Source organism: Daldinia loculata (genome assembly GCF_022478755.1).
Source record: "Daldinia loculata strain CBS 113971 unplaced genomic scaffold F4817scaffold_55, whole genome shotgun sequence".
Taxonomy (NCBI): Eukaryota; Fungi; Ascomycota; class Sordariomycetes; order Xylariales; family Hypoxylaceae; genus Daldinia; species Daldinia loculata.
The window spans coordinates 117,084-140,404 of record NW_026054909.1 but is presented as its reverse complement, the minus strand read 5'-3'; the positions used below and the strand labels follow the sequence as shown (position 1 = coordinate 140,404).

At 47.4% G+C, this 23,321-nt stretch overlaps 8 protein-coding genes across 8 annotated transcripts; 5 read left to right on the top strand and 3 right to left on the bottom strand.

Annotated features, from left to right (window-relative positions):
• Positions 1-782: 782 nt before the first annotated feature.
• F4817DRAFT_347720 (citrate synthase) lies at positions 783-3,854 on the top strand (the record flags this gene model as incomplete). The annotated part of the gene is made up of 3 exons (XM_049304590.1): positions 783-1,105; positions 1,436-1,925; positions 1,984-3,854. Coding segments are annotated over exons 2-3 (1,987 nt in total), but the record flags the coding sequence as incomplete, so codon positions are not given.
• A 221-nt stretch (positions 3,855-4,075) lies between these two features.
• On the top strand, positions 4,076-4,969 carry F4817DRAFT_347716 (uncharacterized protein). The gene is made up of 2 exons (XM_049304589.1): positions 4,076-4,175; positions 4,293-4,969. The coding sequence occupies exon 2, from the start codon at positions 4,376-4,378 to the stop codon at positions 4,634-4,636; it is 261 nt and encodes an 86-aa protein (XP_049155858.1). The 5' UTR covers positions 4,076-4,175; positions 4,293-4,375; the 3' UTR covers positions 4,637-4,969.
• Positions 4,970-9,632: 4,663 nt separating this feature from the next.
• Positions 9,633-13,198, bottom strand: F4817DRAFT_347710 (MRG-domain-containing protein). The gene is made up of 5 exons (XM_049304588.1): positions 12,530-13,198; positions 10,601-10,872; positions 10,437-10,552; positions 9,817-10,386; positions 9,633-9,767 (listed from the first exon to the last, which is right to left on the bottom strand). The coding sequence occupies exons 1-4, from the start codon at positions 12,935-12,937 to the stop codon at positions 10,217-10,219; spliced, it is 966 nt and encodes a 321-aa protein (XP_049155857.1). The 5' UTR covers positions 12,938-13,198; the 3' UTR covers positions 9,633-9,767; positions 9,817-10,216.
• Positions 13,199-13,271: 73 nt separating this feature from the next.
• On the top strand, positions 13,272-14,215 carry F4817DRAFT_228170 (Cnl2/NKP2 family protein-domain-containing protein). The gene is made up of 2 exons (XM_049298895.1): positions 13,272-13,694; positions 13,750-14,215. The coding sequence occupies exons 1-2, from the start codon at positions 13,398-13,400 to the stop codon at positions 14,011-14,013; spliced, it is 561 nt and encodes a 186-aa protein (XP_049155856.1). The 5' UTR covers positions 13,272-13,397; the 3' UTR covers positions 14,014-14,215.
• F4817DRAFT_228156 (uncharacterized protein) lies at positions 14,089-15,505 on the bottom strand. The gene is made up of 4 exons (XM_049298894.1): positions 15,419-15,505; positions 14,767-15,345; positions 14,292-14,706; positions 14,089-14,240 (listed from the first exon to the last, which is right to left on the bottom strand). The coding sequence occupies exons 2-4, from the start codon at positions 15,077-15,079 to the stop codon at positions 14,165-14,167; spliced, it is 804 nt and encodes a 267-aa protein (XP_049155855.1). The 5' UTR covers positions 15,080-15,345; positions 15,419-15,505; the 3' UTR covers positions 14,089-14,164.
• Positions 15,506-15,763: 258 nt separating this feature from the next.
• Positions 15,764-18,199, top strand: F4817DRAFT_347703 (CENP-Q, a CENPA-CAD centromere complex subunit-domain-containing protein). The gene has a single exon (XM_049304587.1). The coding sequence runs from the start codon at positions 16,137-16,139 to the stop codon at positions 17,778-17,780; it is 1,644 nt and encodes a 547-aa protein (XP_049155854.1). The 5' UTR covers positions 15,764-16,136; the 3' UTR covers positions 17,781-18,199.
• A 47-nt stretch (positions 18,200-18,246) lies between these two features.
• On the top strand, positions 18,247-19,118 carry F4817DRAFT_367843 (uncharacterized protein; the record flags this gene model as incomplete). Its single annotated transcript, XM_049307180.1, has 1 exon — positions 18,247-19,118. Exon 1 carries the CDS (start codon positions 18,366-18,368, stop codon positions 19,116-19,118), a length of 753 nt encoding a protein of 250 aa, XP_049155853.1. The 5' UTR covers positions 18,247-18,365.
• Positions 19,119-20,122: 1,004 nt separating this feature from the next.
• Positions 20,123-22,089, bottom strand: F4817DRAFT_228059 (uncharacterized protein). Its single transcript, XM_049298892.1, has one exon. It carries the CDS (start codon positions 21,775-21,777, stop codon positions 20,518-20,520), a length of 1,260 nt encoding a protein of 419 aa, XP_049155852.1. The 5' UTR covers positions 21,778-22,089; the 3' UTR covers positions 20,123-20,517.
• Between the last annotated feature and the right edge of the window lie 1,232 nt (positions 22,090-23,321).

The following is a 23,321-nucleotide window of genomic DNA, read 5'->3' as shown; positions in this document are numbered from 1 at the left end:
TCATTCCCCAATGCGGTGGGCCACTTAGATGGATGCAAGGTGTACATCTCCTTCAAGTGAATGATGCTTGTCTACACATTCGAAAATTCTGTCTGGTCTTCCTAGGTTTGATATTGACTCAATTCTTTTTTTTTCTAGTAGTCATGAATGACTATTTTTTTTCTCTTGTTTGCATTTATCATTTATTACAGGTATTCCTTAATGCACACATACACCTTGCTGATCCGGACGAAGGAAGCTCAATCGGCTTGCTGTTTGTCTAGGATGGTAAGATGAATAAGACGAGACATATGTAATCTGGTAAAAGGTGAGGATGGAAGTCGATGTTAAGATCTCGGTACCGGTACATAAAAACGGGGATCTCAAAGGGCGGGGATTGGCAAGCCAGCTACGTACCGTTCAATGGTACCTCACTACAAAAGCTTTAGGTGGGGTGGTCTCATCAGATATGCCCAACCAGCAAATTTCAAGTCGCCAACATAAGCAGGCTTGCGCAGGATCAACAGGGTCGTTGCATCGGAAGTCAAAGATGCACCATAATTGGACCAACAAGGCATCACCGACATAGTAGCGTGCAGGCTATCGACTCTGGCGAAAAGGGGTCTAAATTCAACAACACACATAAAAATTTACCCCAACTGTTCCGGGCAAGACCAATTTTTTACCGGACATTCTGTGGACTCATTTTACGTCGCGACAGCAACAACCCAGGTCTATTGCATAGAAACGGAAGGAAACTGCGGTTGCGTCGCTTTCCTTTTCCTATTCCTTATCATCCTTCAACCGTTCAACGCTAAACGGTACGTATGTATCTTGTATATCTCAGGTCTCAGTCTTACCCGGCATATCCCAACCCCGTTTTCCCCGCTGTTGAGCCTTTCGCGGTGGCAGCATCAATCAACTTCGACTGAGAAAAATAATCCCTATCGCTGCCCATAGCCCATCAAGTCAATTTCACTCTTTCCCTCTTCCTCTCAATACACATTTCATTCCAAATACTCCCTTTTCCCGTGATAGCCTCTCTTGCCATTAGCTTGGTGATTGCAATTGCGTCTAACACCTGTGCAGCTTCCGGGGCGACGACACGGTGAATCCCAATCTTAAGGTACGTCGAGTTTACAACACTTTCCTTTTCCATTCGTAGCCATTTACCTTGCATCGTCCGTGTTTCATCAACTACCTTCCTTAGCTTGGTCTTTCGCCGGTTCGATTCAATTGGCCTTGCTCAGCTTTGGCGCTGACGGTCCTACTGAATCCTTCCAGTGCAGAGACGGGCTGAATCGGCCGTTCTGAAAATCACCGAGAATCCCAAAGCTTGGTTTACTGTTGAATAGTCCAAGTGATTCCCCGTCTACTAGTGAACCTACATTCTATGAACTGTATTCAAACCAAGTTATGGGACGTCTGTAGCTAATTTTGGTCGCCAACTCTACAGATAAATCTTTTGCGGATTTCATACGACGAAGATGTCTTCAGCTGCGGCCAACGGTGTGAACGGCACCGCCAGTGGTGGTTTGTCTGCAAACGATAATATCGCTCGCTTCGCTGCTCCTAGCCGGCCTCTCAGCCCCCTTCCCGCACACGCCTTATTCAACGACAAGACAAGATGCTTTGTCTACGGTCTCCAGAACCGAGCTGTCCAGGGCATGCTTGACTTTGACTTCATCTGCAAGAGGCCCACGCCGTCAGTTGCAGGTATCATTTACACTTTTGGTGGTCAATTCGTCAGCAAGATGTACTGGGGAACTAGCGAGACTCTTCTCCCGGTTTACCAAGAGACCGCTAAGGCTGTGGCTAAACACCCCGATGTTGACGTTGTAGTCAACTTCGCCTCCTCGCGAAGTGTCTTCAGCTCAACGATGGAGTTGATGCAATACCCTCAAATTAAGACTATCGCTATTATTGCGGAAGGTGTGCCTGAACGAGTAAGTAAATACTACAAATAGCTTTAGCTGATTAACCATTTATTAACCCACATAATAGCGAGCACGAGAAATCGCCCACGTCGCGCGGCAGAAGGGTGTGACTATCATTGGCCCTGCCACCGTCGGTGGTATTAAGCCAGGTAGCTTCAAGATTGGTAATACTGGTGGTATGATGGACAACATCGTTGCTTCCAAGCTTTACCGCAAGGGTTCCGTCGGTTATGTCTCCAAGTCTGGCGGTATGTCGAACGAGCTAAACAACATCATCTCACAAAACACCGATGGTGTCTATGAGGGTATTGCTATTGGTGGTGATAGATACCCGGGAACCACATTCATCGACCACATGCTGAGATACCAGCAAGATCCCGACTGTAAGATTCTTCTGCTGCTCGGTGAAGTTGGCGGTGTCGAAGAATACAAGGTCATCGACGCGGTGAAGCAGGGTGTCATCACTAAGCCAATTGTCGCATGGGCCATCGGTACTTGCGCGAGCATGTTCAAGACAGAGGTTCAGTTTGGCCACGCTGGTTCCTTCGCCAACTCACAGCTCGAGACTGCGGCTATGAAGAACAAGCAGATGAAGGAGGCGGGATTCCACGTCCCTGACACATTCGAAGATCTCCCTCAGGTTCTCGCTTCTGTCTACAAGAAGCTTGTCGAAGAGAAGACCATTGTCCCTCAGCCGGAACCCGTTGTTCCTAAGATTCCCATCGACTACTCTTGGGCCCAGGAGCTTGGTCTCATCCGGAAGCCTGCCGCCTTTATCTCCACTATCTCTGATGACCGTGGACAGGAGCTTCTCTACGCCGGTATGCCTATTTCTGATGTCTTCAGGGAGGACATTGGTATTGGTGGTGTTATGTCTCTCCTCTGGTTCCGTCGTCGTCTGCCTGAATACGCCTCCAAGTTCCTGGAGATGGTTCTCATGCTTACTGCTGACCACGGTCCTGCGGTCTCTGGCGCCATGAACACCATTATCACCACCCGTGCCGGTAAGGATCTGATCAGCTCCTTGGTTTCCGGTCTCCTCACCATTGGTTCTCGCTTCGGTGGTGCGCTTGACGGTGCTGCTGAGGAGTTTACCAAGGCAGCCGACAATGGCCTCAGTCCCCGTGAATTTGTTGACTCTATGCGCAAGCAAAATAAGCTCATCCCGGGTATTGGTCACCGTATCAAGTCGCGGAACAACCCTGATCTCCGTGTAGAGTTGGTCAAAGAATACGTATTAGCCAAGTTCCCCAGCCACAAGTTGTTAGATTACGCATTGGCTGTCGAGACAGTAACCACCTCGAAGAAGGACAACCTCATTCTCAATGTTGATGGTTGCGTTGCCGTCTGCTTCGTCGACCTTATGAGGAGCTGCGGTGCTTTCAGCGCCGAAGAGGCTGAAGACTACATGAAGATGGGAGTCTTGAACGGTCTATTCGTCTTAGGCCGCAGCATTGGTCTGATTGCTCATTATCTTGACCAGAAGAGACTACGTACCAGTCTATACAGGCATCCTTGGGATGACATCACTTACCTGCTCCCGACTCTGTCGAATACCGGACCCGTCGGTGAAGGTAGAGTAGAGGTTTCGGTGAAATAGATAGACAACTGTTATAGTCTGTGGCGTATTTAGAGGTATCGCATTCCAATGCGTTTTTTGTCCTGATAAATGGGAAGAGTTTTGCTAGATAGTTACACAGAGGTAGAGATAGCTGCCTCAAAAGGTCAGGTCGAGGCTGATGACGAGCGGAGATTTACCATTTAGTTCAGCAGACGAGACGCATGGTCAGAGCATGTCTGTAGCATAATACCAAGTCGTAAAACTCCTTGTCGGTGTTTTTATTAATCTAAGCCAAAGATTTGTGATATCTAAAGAGGCTTTTTAATCGAACATGAAGTTGGTCTACAAAAGTGTTTTACATAGCATTACATACATCCTTGCTTCTTTTCCAATATTTTCTCTTTTGAAAAAGCGTAACCACACGTATTCTGTTAAAACGGTCCTAATTTCTCATCTTATCTGCTTATGTCCCAGCTTATGTAAGGCATTGAATCATGTATGTAATCCGTATATATACATATCGTAGTGTACGAAAGCCCGCAGTTGGCAAAACCTCGGGTGGTCCACTTAAAAGTCGGCATTTTAATGTTAAGCTTCGCAAAGACAACTACAATCGTCGATACTGACGTCTAATTCGCGTAAGCCCATGAAGCTTGGTCGGTTTGCAAAGCGCCGGGATAGTTGCTTGTGACAAAAAGGTATATAGTATATTCTTCGTTAATGATTCCAGCAGCTTTCAAACCCCTTCACTACTCCACCGTTCTTCGAAGCTTCCTTAAAAAAATATCCAAGACATCAACTAACAACCGCATCAGCCAAGTCAGCTCTACGACCTGATCGTCGACTCTCGCAACTCGATCCATCCACCCACGCGAATAAGAAAGGGAAAGAAAATAAGATGTCGTACTTTCGCATAACACTTCACCGGTCTGCCATCGGTCTACCGGAACGCACGCGCGGCGTGTTAGCAGCGCTCGGCCTGCGCAAACGCTCGCAAACCGTGTTCCAGCCAGTATCCTCGCAGTCGGCGGGTATGATCCTTAAGGTCAAAGAGCTAGTCAAGGTGTCCGAGGTCGACCGCGCGCTTACACCTAAGGAGCTGCGCGACGAGCGAAAACCGGAACCCGGTTTCTGGATCGAGAAGGCTGTGCCGCGGTGATATTTTGGCTTGGTGCGAGGAGCGGCGAATATGCTTAAGATAAGGGAAGAACAGAACAGGGTGGCAGAGAGGAAGTTGGTATACTAGAAAGTGCGAGGATACGGGTGCCTTTCTAGTAACTTCAGAATCGTTACCGGTAAGAGGCAACGGTTCGAGGCATATTGCTAGGAGATTCGCGGACTTGCATTACCTACGAACTCAGAGCTATTCCCGTTAGTCATCTGTGGTCAAATAGAAAGGCTTATGAGCATTCAGCTTAATACGAGAGGTCGCTTAGAGCTTATGCTATGTACATATAATGTACAATCAATACAGTAAAACATTTACATTATACTTGCTTGTTCAGGGCAGTTTAGCAGTGGCTCTGCTCCTATTCCCATTCGTATTTCCATAACTACAGACAGAACTCCAAAGCTACAATTACCTCACGTAAAGAATCATAATAGCATTTCTCGGTAAAACCAAGTAACCTAATCAATATATGATTCTAATATAAAGGAATTCCCAATAAAATAATATAGCCTTAGGCGATCATGTCCGCGTATATCAATAGTCTTATTAATCTATTAGAGTAGAGCCCTATCTCGAAACACTCAACCGACTTGTAATGAAGCTAGATATTTTCTGACTAGAATTTAGACCCTCCTTCATAATAATTGTATTTCAAATAGGCAATCAAGTCAACCATGCCTTGTCCATAATAAGATATGATGGTGTGGTCTCTTTGAGCCTGGTTAAATCTGGGAAGTTGCCATCACTAGCTCAGATCAACTAACCCTCTGACTATCAAATCTTTTCCCTTTCAAATGCCCTCGTATCCATTCTTTCATGGTAGGATCCCACACCTTCAATACTTTTCATTATAGGATTTCCCCTACTACTTACGAAGTACCTCTTTGCATACTATGTTAGATCACCTCGTCACTCCCCCTACCGAAGGTTTAGATGCGTTTTCTCATCAAGAAAGGCTTAGGGTCCCCCGATGGACATATAGATATCGTTGGAAGTCACTACCAGTGGGCATTATGCCACTGGCTCCTTAATAGTAACCCGCTCGGCTACTTACCCATCACAGTCTATAATGAAGGGGAAGTTGCCGACCAGATGATCGCATCATCTAATAGATCAGCTAGTTTATCAAAAGCATAAGAACAGGGCCAAAATAAAATGGGAAACGACGATTGGGAGTCGTCCAAGACATGTCCAGTACGCGATTGTGAAACCATGTCAATTCAAGGATCACATTTGTTCGTGTTATGCCACGCTTTGTTTCCTCAACCATTTATTAGTTTTCACAGGAGCCTATGAGATGCCTACATCTACTGATTGGACTAGTAAATTCATTCAGGAAGTTCTGTCGTATTATCCGGCTCGTGACCGGAGCATCGGCCCTTCTCCCGGTTGCTAACTTCACCGATCCGGGAGATCTTCCGGATCTCTGCCCGCTCCGTGATCCTAGCCTACTTTGCAGTCGGTGGCTACCCGTTGCTGTACGCACTCTCTTCTATAAGATTTTCTTTCTTTCTCTCCTAATCATTGTCTTAACGGAATCTATAACCACTCAACTTACTTCGATTCAACCAATTTGCTCAATGGAATATAACTCCTCCTCTGGTGTAGCTTCGCACTGTATGTACTACTTCCTTTTCTGTCAGCAACTTCTTTGCTATACCGCTATAGAAATGCTCCTTCCCATCGCCGACCGTCCACCGTGGTTTCTCTGTCCGATCGGCCGGTGATTGTGTCGGCGGCTTCCCCACTGCCGGCATTCCGGATCCTTCCATTATTTACCTTCACAAACACTCAAATAATTATTTAGGCCTTACCTTCCCCCTACCACCCCTCTTCATCCATAACATCTCACCATCAAAACCAACACTCTCCCCTTCTTACATCACCCTTTTTCTACAAATCTCCAAGTTTCTGCTCTGGAATTCTATCACGATTAGTCTTCCTACCACTTACCTTTCCTAGGCTTCATTCCTCACACTATTATTTTATACTATCACCTTCGCAAATAATTATCACCATGATCGTCGTGGCTCATTACTATGTTATCCTAATCTAACTAAGTAATATCGCTACCTTAGGTATTCAAGCTGTGTTGCTTGATAGTCTTCGAAACTACGGCCTTGGTAAGTCATCAACTTCGAGCGCAAGAAACAAGGAGACTTTAAAGAAGGCTATGATGAAGATTTCGCGCGAATTGTGACAACTAACAAATGCACAGCGCTTGAGTATAAGTCTAATGTACACAGCATCTAGGCACTCTATCTCGCCAAATTTGATTTCTGGTAAGTCTCATTAAATTACTCGCAATTTTCTTCCTTTCCCATCAGTTAGATTCTGCTCTAATTCACCCTTTCTATTCTAGGACCTCCCAAATCTCTCACCAAAGTAACTTAAATAATGCGACATTCAAAGCCTACATTTCAACTTACTAAACGACCTACATCCTATAAAATCGCCTCCAAGTTACCATAGCAATTCGCACTCATGACCGATTCTAAGGGACACTCGAGGTATATCATCTTTCCGGTTGTGAGCCGACCCGGGATACCCTAAAATGATGATTTTGTTCAAATAATACTATCTAATTTTATACCATATTATTTTATCCTCGGCGCAAACTTTGATAGTCAAAACTAACAGGTACCTAGGGAGTTACTCTCTATAGGTCATCCATAGGTCAATCATCAAAATTATCACATGTTCCCAACTGCAGTCATCTCTCTATCATCCCCTATGGCCCTCATTACTAAAGGGGGCTACTCATCGTCCAAACCCGGTACCGCCATAGATCAGCCCCAATAGAGTAGCCCCTTATTCTAGAACCTACAAACAAGCTCAACAAGTTTCAGCAAGCCACCACAAACTATATACTCCAGGATAACTACGACATTTCAGATACTACTAGGAAGCGAGGACCTGAAGTAATACACCTTCACAGCAGAACAAGCCATACTTAAGGTTGAGTCGAATTCAATTAGCACATCCGGTGTCCCCATTCTATATTTCAGGCCATGCGTATACCTATAGCCAACAGCGCTAGCCAATACAATTACATCACTCAGAGTCTTTTCAACAACCTCGTCACCAAAATATTATCCTAATGCCTTTTTCTAACTCGCGAACGTCCTAGACACGACGTTAAAAGGTTTCGGCAGTGCCTGGTCATTTATGGTCTACGAGCATATTTCAATGTTGTCTTGCTAGTAATAGGACAGCATCGAATGATTCCCCTCGGTTTTATCTCAGTCTTCGAAGGGAGAAAGGGAGACAATCGCCAACTGTCTTGGGGTCACTAAATTAACCACCAGGTAAGTTCATTGCCGCAATCGTGCATTGGGGCACAGTGACTTACACGGCGACGATTAGCAACTGCATGGTCTAAAATAATACATCGCCAAATCTAGTCGAGGATCAAGCATGACCTTCAGCAAGTCCAAAAAAGGCTGTCCTAAGGAACTTATCTATTCTCCTTCCCGGTCGTTACGCCCCTCTAAAACTCTTGCCATAAGAATACCCCCATCATGGTCATTCTATGCCGACAATTCTATAATAAATGCAGAGCCGGCATCCCCCCATAGATTCAGCCGAGGGGTTGTTCAAGAAGTTGAGAGATCCCATGGACAACGACAAGAACGACGCCGTAATTTTCCTATAGTCTTCTTCTATAATATGAACTACCAGCTTTGGATCACTTGATCTACCCTAGGTGAGTCCATAACCACAATCATACATCAAAACTCAAAAATTAACGTATACTAATGATAAGCTGCTGCATAGGTTAAGATGATGCCTTGCGGGATTTACTCCAGAACGAGATGTGATCTTCAGCAAGGCCTATAAAGAATGCCCTAGATGCGTCCTGAGCAATGACGTTAAAAGGCTCCGGCGGTCACCCGTATCAGGCCCACCAAGAGAGTTCGGCGCAGAGAAGATACTATAGACGGGTTTTTTCTCGGCGTCGGCGGCCGTCAAGATCAGGAAGGAGAGAGCCACTTCTCTCTGCCCCCTATACGCAGTTTAATAGTATACAATGCGGGAAGAGAACAACCGTTGCTCCTGGTTCTACCTACCTCTACTAAAATGGATCATTCGATTAACCGAAAGGCCTTTTATCCGGGAAAGCTCTAATTCACCAAGAAAATACCGAAACGGCCAGGGCTCGGGACAGCAAGGCCGCTGACCTGGTTCTAAGAGGATTTGGAGATACTTTCAAGGAAACTCCGAAAGTCTCACTGAATAGGCAGTCATCGAAGTCGACTTTATCGGCCACATCAAGTTCACTCACACTGGAACCAGATGCTTCTGGCCAGAATGGACCTCGACAACTAACCTCCACAACTAAGCATAAGTTCGGGCAGCGCGTCAGGGTTATCCATAGGTTCCATTTGCAGTTAGAGGACTCACCTCCTAGGTATGATAAGATGTCGGCTAAAATATCAGAAAGTCAAAGGAAACGCAGGAATCGATCCAAGTCTCAGCCCTAGAAAAAGAAAGGGGATATGAAACGTATCTACTCTGGATTCCAGCCAGTCCAACGCGAGAGATAATCGGAAACTGTATCGGCGGACTTGGTGGATCTTCGGAGAAAAATGTAGACGACGACGGGCTTGGCATGGTTTAGAAGAGCGAGAGGCTCATCTGAAGCAACAGCATCATCAACGAAATAAGGATGATAGGGCGTAGGTGGTGGCTTAATAAGTAATTAGTTTACGAAGAAAACAGAGAGAGTACGTGTAGGGTATTGTAATAGGCATAAAGCTTGTATAGTGGTAGATATCTTTTGGTCATGACTTACCTATCGTCATTATCACCTATCAGTAGTTGCCTCACTATAACACCGTTAAACCTATATTCCCCTAGATAAAGTCCAGTTCTGACACGAGAATTTAAACTCTTGTTCGGTAGCCAAAGTAGGTATGCCACTGTGAAACACACAACTCCTGGTGGTAACCAGGCCAAGTGTTCTACGATCAATAACATGGTAGGAGAAATACTGCATTCTATAGGAATTAATATGGATATGGGAAAAATTAAGACCAATAACTTGCTTCACGGCATGAACTTAATAATTCTAGTAGCCCCGGTCTATTTAGCAGGCAGGAAAATATTGTGATGGTACCTAAATCAAGTCAGACGGTCACTTAATGTAGCGCAGGGTTCAAGAGTACCTAAGGTATGTAAGGAAATGCCAACGTATTATTATTACTAAAGAAAACAAAGCCATCGCAAAATCAAATGCAACCTCAAAGTATGCGTCCAGACCAATACCGCAAGTATCCTTCCTTTATGCTACAAGTGCATAAATCTCATCTCCTAGGGCACTGTTGCATTAGGTACGTAACCTAGCAAAACGCCCTAACGGTAAGGTTTTCGCGTCGACCAGAGGAAATCTAGTATTTGTACAAGGGGAATCGAAAATATCGTTCCAGAGCTAGAGGCGCCGAAGATGGTGGTGCGGCAAATGGCATTTTGGTCTTCGTCCCTTGAGAAGACAATGCTTGGCGGAATATGCTAAATGAAGAGGCGCAAGTAATAAGAATCACCCACAGCCGAATAACCGCCATTAAACTAATCTTTGGCCTTCTGGATGTAGTCCTGAGGAGGGGACTCGTAATGGCTGACGAAGTACTCTGTTGTGTTCTTAGACAACCAGGTGCAGAACTTGACTAGTTCCTCGCGTAGACGGTTGACCGATTGCTGGTCCATGTTTGTCTGAGCAACAAGCTCCGGCAAGGACACTGTGGATGATTAGCTTCCAGTCATAGGCTGATGCGGAAGGATAATTTACCAATCAGGCGCATCAAGTGCTCAGGACCATAGGTATCACTTGCAGTTTTGCCTTGATACTCGGGGTCTTCGGACATCCACTTCTGGTACATTTCTGCGTATTGGGCACGTTCGAATCTATCTATAGTTAGTACGTTGTTCCCGGCTGAGAGAAGCGCAACATACCGATAGAGGAGAATACGGCCAAGGGACTTGTCGAAGTACTCTTTCAGGCCCGCCAAGGTCTCCTCAAGGATATCCACATGAGAGGAGCCGGCAGGGCGCTTCGGGGTCTCATAAGCAGCGTAGTCCTCGAGGATCTTCGCCACCGGATGAGGATGAGGGAGGGGGACAAGTTGGTTATTCTTTGTGATGTTCTCCCAATCATCAACAAGCATCGCCTTCAGGATGTCAGGAACAAAAAGCTTGATAGAAGGCCTGGAGTGAAATGCGTCCTCCTAGAAAAAAAAAGGCAGAGTTAGCATCAAGATTCCTAGTAATATTAGACAAGAAGTTCTAGATTTACGGAATCGTCATGGAGGGTAGCATAAGACTTGTCCGACGGTATCCCGGCTGTAGGTATTTTCACGTTGCGGGGCATTCCTCGGTACCAGTAGCCCTTCTCACGGGTCATTGTGCCGTTTTTTCCTGCTTCCTGGATTTTAGGATGGTCCGGGGTGGGAGGAGGAGATTCGAACCGGACATTCGCAGAGAGTTTGCCTTTCTTGGTGACATAGTTGAAACTAGGGGCTGGTAATCGAATAAGGAGATCCGCTCCCTCTTCTCCGCGTGCGAGCCGCTGTTCTTTCTGCATGAAGGCTTTTTGGCGTTTCACGACATCTTTATCCGCAACAGATAACCCAGACGAAGACATTGGCAGTACAGGTAAGGGGGCATTCAAAGGGGTATCAGTGGCGATGGAGAGCTCCTTTTTAGAGGTGGTCTTGGTTGGAGTCCAACTCGTTAACTTAGGGTGGTTTGCTTCTAGTGCAACAGACGACTGTTTCGCGAGTGCCTTTTCAGATCCAACAAGCTTCTTGGGGACTATTTTGATCGTGATCTTGGATGCCTTCTTGCTATGAGATGTGATGTTGGGTTTAGGATCTGATATGGCAGGAGACAGAGATGGTGTGACCATTACAGTAGAGGCGGGTGCAGGGTCCACAGAAACAGGGTCTTCGTCAGTTGTTGCCTTATTGTCATGAGAGGCAGTGGGCTTTGGTGGTGGAATTGATTTCATCTGACTACGAGTTCGCTTGCGCGGGAGCTCGTAATCGTTAATCGAAACCACACGCTTCTTCTTTCTGGTCTCCATTGTTGCTACCCAAGGGGTGGTGTAGCAGAATGAAGCAAGAAGATCGTTAAAGATGAGCGGTTTGTCGCGGAGAAATATACTTGGGTTTCGACAAGAAGAAATTCGACTGTTCCAAATTCACATAGGTGGTGCGGTAATAGTGCCCGTGCGGTGAATAGAGAAGAAAAACTTTTGTCAAGTGTGCTCGGCAACGCGTCCATGCGATAAACCCTTCTCCTAGGACACAGACGGTCGATTATGCCCCTCAATCTTTAGAGTGTTCTTTCCCTGCATGAATAAAGTCGAGAAGGCTGCCAGCCGCCGCCAAAACTGCCGCAGTGTTGACTAGCAACGTAGATAGAATGAGTACTATCCGGCAGATACTGCACGATAACTCCTAGTTTAACAGCTCTGACTCCCGTGACGAAGACCTTAGTACGTATTCCGTCAACCGGCCACGGGCAAGTCCTTGCGGATCATGTCGAGCAACTACTAGTACCTAAACCTAGGTATTTATTCTGGCGATATCCGAGCTTATTAGGTTGCAAGCCGTAGTCACATTTTTCTTGGCCATGACCATGAAATTATTTCAACGAACGGTATCGTGAGCGTGGTCAAGGTCGGTTTGGTTATAGGGCTATTCCTGACCATGCATCTCATGTTTCTTGACAGGGTATATCGCCCCTATTTCCCGTAGGCAAGGGGTGTTGATCCAGGAATAGGAAAACTGATGCCAAACCAAAGGCATATAGGGTTTACATTCTCCAGGACAATACGTTATGACATAAAGTAGAAAATATTAATGAAAGTGGTTAACTTACGTTTTCAAGTTCGTAATCCCTGCCCCGTCGGGGACCTCTGCCAAAGCTTGAGGATCCAGCAGCACGCTCTTCACTACCTCGAGCAGAGCTCATCTCGGAACCGTTAGCCCTGATAACCTTCTTTCCTCCCTTGGAGCCAGAGCTTCGCATTCGGGCCTGAGCCTCTAGCTGACTAGCCAGTTGCTTGTTATCTTCGGTGAACTTGCGGATGCGGTCCTGCGAAACCCAGTCGTCCCAGCTCGCCTTCCATCCTTTGTAGTGGATACGGTACTGAGCATCCTCAGGCTTCTGACCTGGCTTCACAACCACCTCCATAACCTTGGCCTCATACATTAAATCACCGTGAAAACAGAGCACCCTCTCGTCCTTGGTGTAAGGAGGGGCCTGGTTCTGTCTTGAGGGAGCCATAGCCGACCGATGGATGATGGATGATGGATGATGAAAGGGGCTTTATGGCAAGGATGTCTACTCATAAAGAAAGGCTCGAAATGGTAAGTGTTATTAGCTAACGTGAGGAAGAGTGATGAATAAATGGAATATGTATTTGAAAAGAATGGTGCTGAAAGAGAAAGCTATGAAAGTTGCTTAGCGCCGATCTTATTACCATGAAGTTGAGGGAAGGTACTATGTAAAGATTGCCAGGTATTACCCTATCACCCTATCGCTCCTGACGCCAAAAGCTCGGACGCGTTTTCTGACGCGCTTTGCTTTAAAGTGATTTTCCCCAATTCACACCCCGGTGCGCAAACATTATTCCGACCAATTCTTCCATGGAATTAACAGGTACCTATTCCATTAAACCGGACGCAATCAATTCTACCGAAACCTCTTCTCTATATTTAGTAGTTCAAGCTAATTGTTTTTAACCATGGCAACAAATGAGGCCACAATTTTGCGCAACTATCTACTCCTCCCAGCCCGCCTACCTACAATCATCTCCTTACAAGAATTCACCTCTCTATTCCCCAAATCCCAACAATCTTCTCCACAGATCCGGTCGCTTTATAGAGATCTACAGCAGCAGCGCAACGCAGTAGTAGATGGTGTATCCCAGAATATCGACGCTCAGGTCAAGCAAGGTAAAGCTTTACGCCGAGAGGTGATCAAGGCCCGACGAGAAGCCGAGCTAGAGGAGCAAGATGACGAGATTGAAATTGAACGAATGGTATATCACCCTACCTAATACGAAGTTGAAACACCATCTCTAATTCAAGCTACAGCTATTCGGACCTACCTCCAATACCATACAGCCGAAGCAACATACTCTAATGACTATTCTACCTGCAATGGACGACGCTATCACTGATATGGAACATGAGATACAAGCAATGGAGCAGGAAGAAACCGCCCTGCTGGAGTCTACTAGACAAGCCGTTGGCAACATGAGCGACCTCCGGTACGGTCGTTTCGTCAACCCCAAATTAAAAGACGAGGTTCTAGATGGCCTTCGACGCATGCAAGACGTGTGTGAACACAAGACGTGAATCATGATACATTCCGATTTATTAGATCACTACCTATGTGACCCCGACCCAATGATACACAATGCTTATAACGAAGCTTCTTTAGTTGCATCCCAACATAACCACAGCCAGTTTTATAGCGAGTGTCCAATATGCCAACTACATATTACAATTATCTTCGGGGAGCAGCTTGGCCGGCAGCAGGAGGTCGTCGGCCGCCATCCATTTGTTGGTTCAAGCGGTTGCTCCTATACTATTATCAGTCACTTGTTCTATACCACGGGGTTTGAATAACTCACATCATGCTCCTGCTGAAAATAGAAACGAGGATCATAAACGCCCAGCTAGGGAGAAGGTTGAAAACCCAGAGAACCCATCCAACTGGAGCTGCAAGGCCATTCTTGGCTAGAGGGCCATTAAAAGGATGGAAGAAGCCATCATGCAATTGGGCGGCGGATTTGTAGCCCTCCTGCTGCAGTTGTATAATATCATCAGATGTGACAGTTGTCATGTTGAATCGCTTCGTCCAGATGTTAACAGGCGCAGGTTCGGGAAGTATCTCGAAGATCCACAGCGCACCGACCGGGGCGGACCAGGAGTTGCAAAGGACAGGTTGGTCATCGCAGTTCAGAAGAGCGGCATGAGGAGAACCTGGTGTCAGAGCCCATTTCTCAGCAGTTTCGTTGAATGCAGCCTCGATTCTTCCACAGTGGCCTAGTTAATGTTAGGGGTGATGCTCGACTCATGGGTCAAAGTGACGGTAGAGATCCTTACCAAAGCAAGTCTTGTTTCCACCTGTGATCAAAACCCACCACTCCTCTGGAGTTGTAGCGTCTGGCTTTACGGGTCCATAAAGGGTCTCCTTCCAGTTATCCAAAGACAGAATGTCTATATTCAAGGGGCCAGCCTTAGCTTCGGCAGCAGCGACAGGATCATACTTTTTAGGATGAGGAATCTTGGAGATGAATTTTCCCAAGACGCTCTGGGCCTGGCCCAAGTAGTTATCAAACTGAGCTTGATAGTCAAGGGCATCTGCGGCTACTAATAGCGGCAAGCCGAGAATAGCTGAGGCGGTAGAAAATCGCATTTTGCTTGCTACTAGTTTGTGAAATACAAGATATGGTAAATATGGTAAAGTAGGAGTCAAGCTTGAAGTTGCTGGTGGATAGCTCGGGATCGGGTTAAGCTACAACGGGTCGGAAAAATGATGTAATTTTCTGTAATTTTCTCCAACACGGGAGGGCCAAGTAAAAATCAATTGAAGGAATTGAAAGAAGATACAGAAGAATCCCCTAGGATAAGGATATAGCAATGAAGCTGAATCTCGAAACTGCAACGGCCAGCTGTCTTGAACTAGCAAGAAAATAACTAGCAGGAGAGTAAGCGTAGAATCTAAGGTAGAGTCTATTCAGCTGGAGAGTTTTACAGAAGAAAATAAAAATATGTCGAGTAACGGGATTGTCTAGGGTCCTAGGACGCTGTTCGGTCTTTCCAACAGCTACTTCCCCGGACAGCTAAGCTGGATGAGATGACAGGATGACCATATCCTTCCCTGCTTCCCTGCTTCCCTACGTTTTCTTGCCAAGCTTACCATCTCCACCTCTAGCAGTGCATTATTTTGTTGACTGAAGCGCTAAATCCCACTCTGATCCCTGTTAGCGCTGAGCCCCGCATGCTCTGTAGCACAAGAGGCAGAGAGGTACCTAACCGTAACATTCGATACCACTACAAAATACTTCCCTTAGGTACCTCCGTAGGGCATTAGGTACACAAATATCAAGCCACCGTGTTAATGCGATAAGGAGAATACGTCAATCACGATAAGATAGTATGTAAGTATGTACAACCTATTATTAGTGAAGTACGATAGAGGCAACAAACAATACGAAGGTGTTGCCGACTTCAGTTCTTCTAATAGAGCAGTAACGACTAAAAAATCAAGAATATGGTTAGTTCATATCTATTCGCTTCTAATTTTAAGTTAACGTAATAATATTAAGGCACCCGAAACTGCAAATCAGAAACGCAAGCGAGGCCGTCCTACCAACGTGTCGCGCGACGACGGTGACGCGTCAGGATCACAACTCGCCATTTCGAGACAAGGCCAGTTAACTACAAATTCCGGAAACACAAGAGATTCGGAAATGGAAGAAATATCCCGTCCCAGGAAGCGCGGACGTCCAGCCAACACCGAGATTTCGTCTCAAGCACAACCCGAACCTAAACCTTCTCAAACACAGAAAGCCAAGAGGAAGCGTGGGCCATCGCCGATATCACAACCCAATAATGATGGGAATGATGGGGATGAAGGAGATGAAGACCAGGGGAAGTTACCTCCTGATCGAAAAAAACGCGGTCGTCCTCGAGCTTCACCAACGAATGACGAGACCGAGGCTCAAGAACATAGTGTAGCAAATACCAGGGATGAAAATGCACCTCGAAGCAAGCGCGGTCGCCCAGTGAAAGGGTTGGAGGCAACTAAGAGCAACGAAGTCGAAGATGATGAGGCCGATGATGAGAACGAAGGTAACTCGAGCCTTCTTAGGCGGAGTGGACGCATTCGCAGATCTCCAGAGTCATCAAATAAAGGGGCTCAAGGGGTAGTAAAGCCAACAAACGAGGAGAGGTTAGGCGACCAAATAACTAATAAACGCCAAAAGAAAGGACGTCCTCCTACAAATGAACGAACTACGGCCGAAGCAGAACAAGACCCTACTCCCCTGCATAAGAAGAAGCGAGGCCGACCTTCTCTCAGCATTCAACCCCCAGCAGAGGCCAACCCTGAACCCCAAGGTCGGCTAAAGAAACGTGATCGTCAACCACCACCACCTGACGAGAACGCTTCATCATCTACGAAAGGAAAAGGAAAGAAACCCCAAGGCCAGCCAACTCAAGGCCAAGACGTTTCTATAGAAGAAGAGAACCGCCCCAGAAAACAGAAACCCCGCCAGTCTAATAAGACATCACCAAAATCAGGGAGGCGCAGACCGTCTCCCGACGCACAAGACCGTTCATCATCACCTGATTCGGCTACCTCTCCACCTCGTTACCGACACCTTACAACGCGCACACGCCGTGTTCCTCTCAACATCATCGAGTCTAAATGGACAGCCCTCGAGCAACCAGCTCTTACCAGCGTGGCCTCTCTTCTCCAGTCAGCATCGCGGCCCGTGCTTCTACGTCTCAGCAACCCTCAGCGGCACGGGCACGCCGCCGCGGCTCTCAATGCCGTAAGCAAACGGCTTTGTTCCAAGATCGCGCGAGGTCTTCCGTTCCCACCGGCCACCACGTCGACCCGGCGTGAGGAGGAATTCGAGTTCGAGCGCACCGTCTCAGGTATCCAGGCCCTTGAGTCACAGCTCGATCCGCTACTTCACAGTGTTGAGCTGTTGCGCCGCGAGAAGGAACGCGCTGAGAAGGAGCTTGACCGCGAGTATAAGGCGCTCGCCCGGCTCGGCTCCAATGCTCACGCCGAGGCTAGGGAGAGAAGGGATCAGATGCGGAAGATGCACGTACTAGTACCGGAAAAGCCACCGCCCGAGTCGAGGGTTGACCCCGTCGGAGAGGTTGTGCCTACAGAGAATATAAGTGGCAAAGTGTTCACTGATCTGGACGACGAGCTAGCTGGCCTAGCCGGCCAGATCGCGAACCATATGGAAAGCATGCGAGGGAACTTACAGCAGATCGACGGGGTTGTACCCGCCATCACGAAGAGCCAAGGCCTACTGAGGGCTGCGCTACAGTCGCGATTAGATCGTGAGCAGTTGGATAATATCATACTTGGCTAGCTATAGAAGTGTCTAGGTAGTAATGACCCGGCTGACAAAGAACAACAATCCATACTTTATACTGACGTGAATAGGCCTAATGTATAATTTAGGGATTCGGAATGTTTCCCATTGTTAAAGACTACCTAGTAGGGCACATTGCGTCAGGTTACATTACTTGCCTCGACACATCAACTGTTCTTTGTCGAGAGTCCAAAAGGGGCTAAGAATCGCATTCATATACATCTTCTCTTTAACAGAGTTACAATCCCTTGTGACAAGCTCAACAAGCTAGACCCTTAATATTATGTTAAAAGGGCATGTTGAACCTCTTTGATATGATAATAACTTGTTTTGAAACAAACAGCACCCAGGGCCATTGACTATCAGGACGAAGTCTCGTGAGGGAAACTATAAGAGGTAATTAGCAGTTAGAGATGTGTGAAATTATTATACCGCATCTCAAACGCATCAATTGCTTCATTTACCTCAATCTGCTTTTACTATCGAACGTGCATAGATTTATCATTTCTAGTAGTTACATATTTACTAAACTCAAGTGTATAAATCCTTGTACGATCAAATTAATAATACAATCATATCATCATGGACGCCAACGCATTCCCGCCAGAGCTCCAAGACAAAATCCAATGGGCTGGAAACGGCGTGTTGACGTATCGTGATGCGTACACGCACATGAAAAACCCGCCCGCGCAACAGGGGTACGGAACGCCTCCAGCGAATTACCATCCATATGGGAATGGCGTCTGGGCCAGTGTTCCTAATAACTCGCATGCGCAGTCACAATACCCCCCTAGCACGTCTTACTATCCTCCGTCCTCAACCTACCAAGAGACTGTCTACGAAGCCGAGTCCGAAGCCGAGTCGGAGCAGGACACTGTCGGGAGTCTCTCTCGGACCAATACTAATAGGTCTCGGTCGCGCGCTGGGGGCAGCCAGAGCCGGGGCGGAAGTCGATTGTCAAGCCAGGTGTCTGCTGGTGGACCGCCCAGTCATTCATCATGGCGACCGCCTTTCGCATCCCATTTTGGGAGTGACCGGGGCTCCGTCAGCTCGAGCCAAACAGGAACAATCACCTTGCCACTAACAAGGGCCAACGTAAGTGCCGTGTCGGATGCGTCCCAGCGCATATACCCAACACCGTCGCAGCTGTACAATATGTCGCCAGGACACTCACCGAGCCCAGTCCCGCGCAGCGATACGCGTCAGTATCGCAACCAAGCGAGCTCCCCAGGTCCCGGGAGACAGAGTCATCGACGAAGTACCGTTGTGGACTTAGACAGCGTAGCCGGTGGGGCCTCCCTCTGGCCTTCGGGGTCAAGGAGAAGTGGTGCTTAGATGATCGCTTAGATAGGTTCCTATATATATATAGAGTAGTAATAGACCTCCTATAGCGGGCGGCTCTGAAAGGGGGCGAGCATCTAGTAAGTAACAAGTAGTAGTCATAATAGAGATAATAAAATAATAATGACAAATATCATGAAGGCGAAGACAAATAGCGTCTGTCTGAATTAGTTATAGAGAACAAGCCTCGATGTGATAGACCAAGTTGTAGACAGTGATAGAAACACAAGACGAGATTCTAAGTGTTTATCTTCGAGTTGTACCCGAGTGTCTCGACGTACTCGAGTTAGAACCGGTGTTATATTATCAGCTACCAGGTCAGTAATTACAATGCTGGTTGCTTCAGATATAACATAACAAGCGTCCAGGGTGACGTTTATGGTTGAATTAACCTAGTAGCTAATGAATGAATGAAAACTCCAGACGTATCTTCTGCTTTTCAGTTGAGCATAGCGGACTTCTTAACCTCACTAATGTTGGAGAATGCGGACTCCCTCGGCGCAAAGTATTATTCCAGCTGGTGAATGATGCTGTCGTGTTTATCTCATATATATATATATATATAAGTAAAACGAGTAACAGTGTATTATCTAACAAATGTAGAACGAAAAACATATATATCCTCCTTGATTAAACCGCTAGAAGAGTTCAAAGTGTTTAGCTGTGGTGTACTTCGTAGATAGTATATACTAGCTGAAGTGGCATGGTTATAAGGCAAATGTCAGTTAGACTGGGAGGAAATCTCACACTTTTCTGCTCGGGAACATAAAAGACAGATCCGGATCGTTCGCTTCAGTAAGACAGCGGTTTTCCTCTTTCGGGCAGATCGACACTTATTTAAGGAATAGAGAGCAGAGACAAGATACATTACAAGTCAAATCGTAGACATGTGACATCATATGAACCTCTAACATGACATCGCGGAAGTCTACATAGTTCTGAATAGATTACACTACATCACAATCTCACATGCTGCATAAAATCGATCAAATCAAGGACTGAGACAGATTGAAGCTCCATAAATCTCCATTCAAAATGTTTCATCTACACACTACACTAAATACACAAGAATATAATGAAGGCGGGCATATGGCCTCTCAACACGCGCACTGTCGGTCGTGCACGGCGAGCTCCTAGGAGATAGCCGAAGATACCAATCAGCCTTCTTCCCACGTTCCTAGCGACCAGACCGGAAACGGGGATTCAAGAATCAGCCAAGACCGCGTAATCCAAGACACTTTCTTGCAAAAACTGATCCGAAAAATAGGAAAATGCTTGCTCTATTTCCTCCGCGCCTTGAAACGGCGCTTCAAAAACGTGTCGTGCAGTCGTCCCTCGTCATGTTATGCTACAGTTCGGGGTATTGTAAATACAGAGCAGAACGCGCGTCGATTTACCGGAGGATGACGGTGGGGATGGCAGTGCCAGTTGGGTAACTGGGGGCAGAGCCAGTACCAATAGGGGCACTAGGGGCAGAGCCGGTGCCGATAGGGACACTGGGCGCAGTGCCAGTAGGGAAGATAGGTGCAGTTCCGTTTCCGTTGCCAGTGGGGTAGGGGACAACAGTTGCGGTGGCAGTAGCAGTTACGACGCCAGTCTCACTCTCCTCAGGGGGGCAGTCATCACTCTCATCCTCGCCCTCACCTTCACCGCTGCCAGTGTTGCCGGTCGAAGGGGTGCTGGTAGTGGTAGCGGCAGCAGCAGCAGACTCGGAAGCAGAGACGGAGGCAGAGGCAGACTCGGCCTCGGAGGTGACGGCCTTAACACCAGTGGCTTCAGAAGCAGCGGCAGTGATGTAGACAGTGCTGGCGGGTTGGGTCTCGGTAACGGTGACAGTGGTGGCAACACACTCACCAGAGCCGCTGCCGTTGCCGTTTCCGTTTCCGTTTCCGTTTCCGGAACCAGAGCCAGTCTCCTCAGCCTTGACGGCAGTGGAGGTCTCGACAGGGGTAACGGTGACGGTGCGAGTACCAGTGGAAGTTCGGGTCGTGGTGGTAGTAGCCTCGCTGCTAACATCGGAGCCAGAGCCAGAGCCGTTACCATTGCCATTGCCGTTGTTGTTACCGCTGCCCGAGCTAGATTCGGGGATAGGAACAGCAGTAAGGGTAACCATCTGGGTAAGAGTGGACTTTAGGGTAGTAACCAGAACAGATCGAGAGCTCTCAGGGCCGACAGTGATGCTGACGGTCTGGTCAACGGTGCTAAGAGAAGGGTAGACAGAAACACCGGCGCCATTGCTGGGCTGGGTAGCCTCAGGAGAGTTGCCGCTGGTGGAGGAGGTGGTAGGGGCGGGAGTAAAAGTGACGGTGCGGGTGGAGCCGGAGATGAGACCACTGCTGTGAGCACCGACTAGAGACTTGGAAACGGACTCAGCAGCAGTCACGGGGCAGACGGTGGTAGTAAGGTCGATGACCTCGGTGACGACGGCGGGGCCGGTGCTGTTGCCGGTGGCAGCCGGGCAGTTCGTGATAGTAGGAGCACACGAGGTAATGGTGTGGACGGTGGTAATGGCGACGGTTAGGGTAGTTGATGATTCAACGGGGTACTGCCCGGGAGCAGTATCATTTCGTCGCCAGTGGAAGTGACGGGGTTGGTGGTAAGAAGCCGAGGCCATACCGGCGAAGAGGCCGAAAGCTACAGTTGCGGACTTCATCTTGATATTATTTGCGGTTTACAATTGTCTAGATGTGCTTGACAAAGGGTGTTCTAGTCTGATCTCGCAGAGTATATACTTCGTTGCTGTCGAAAGAGTGGACGTATGCAATAAGCAATGCGGGTATCAATGAGCGAAAGTCGATTTCGCTAAGAAAGGGACTAGGGAGTTTGACCGACGACGTTGAAGAGAAAAGAGAGACTTGAGATAGACTCGAAACGAGAGAAACACGCTGATGGTGAGGAAAGAAAGGGAGAAACGAGAGACACTTGACGATAATGGAGGGTGGTGAGCCTTTTTACACTACTCGTACTCACTACTGTGTGTGTACAGGTCCTACAGGACCGACTCCTTACCTTGGCGGCTAGCGTGAAGAAGCCCGGGGGAGACCAGTCTTCAACCAGGCATACCCAAGCATAATCCGACACGCCCAGCGTACCCTAGCCCCGTCATGTTGTTGATGATGAGCGCGACCTATTAGGGAGGACCGTCGGGACCCACAAGATGATGTTGGACCTGGTAAATGTGGTAAAATGTCGTTAGGGACCGGGGGATGGGGGGGAGAGTGACAGGGTGAAAAAGAGAAGGACAACAAGCTTGAGCAAGGGAGGGAAAATGGAAAAATGGGAAAACGCGTTGCTCTCCTGTACGAAGTACCACTTGTGCGACTTGTGCCCCTGAGCCCCACGCACCATTATCGTGACCCCTGTCAGTTAAAGACGCAGGTACAACATGGTGAAACCGGCAAAGAAGCCAATAAGAATTGGATAATCATAGCTAGCTGAGGCTTCAGTAGCCTACAGTAGCCAGCCATGAGCCAGCCATGAGCCAGCAAAGCCTTACGTACGCAGTTTGTACAACAATGACGACGCAGAATGGCGCGCTGCATGATTCTTTTTTACTGAAGTTTATTGTAGGTGTCTTCAGGTACATCGTCCGATCGTGGGTTGGTAAAAGTTGGGACGAGATTAAGCTTGCGCATGGAAGACGTTTGAATATTTTTAGTGATCGGTACATCTTCGATTAGCTTGATGATCTGCGATGTAAGCGCCGCGCCAGTAACGCCATCAGATGATACATATAAAATCATCTCGATCTCTTCAGTAAAAAGTAAACAGCTTGATTTTTATCGATACGTGTTAACGATTCGATTCGGCTCGGCTCATATGCGCTGCGGATATCGATATCCTAGGAATACTCCCTATAACTGCATTTACAGTAGCGGTAGCGGTAGCGGTAGCGATAGACACGTGGAATACAGTTAGTTAGCAATCATAGATCATAAACTCATCATGCTGTAAGACCATGCTACAGTGTAAGACAGGCCTGCACAGAGCCGCGAATAGTAGATTCCAGAATACGATCCCGCGAAATGATGCGCAAAGCCAAGTGACGCAATCCTCGTGGCTAACCAGGACGTGACGCTGCAGAAGATCCCGCGCCCGCGGAGCAACACACGGGTTGAGACTCCCGCATTTTCCTGGCGGACAAAGAGTCTCTCATCTTTCTTCGTAGTCAAGACTGCGGTGGGCGGTGCCCAGGAG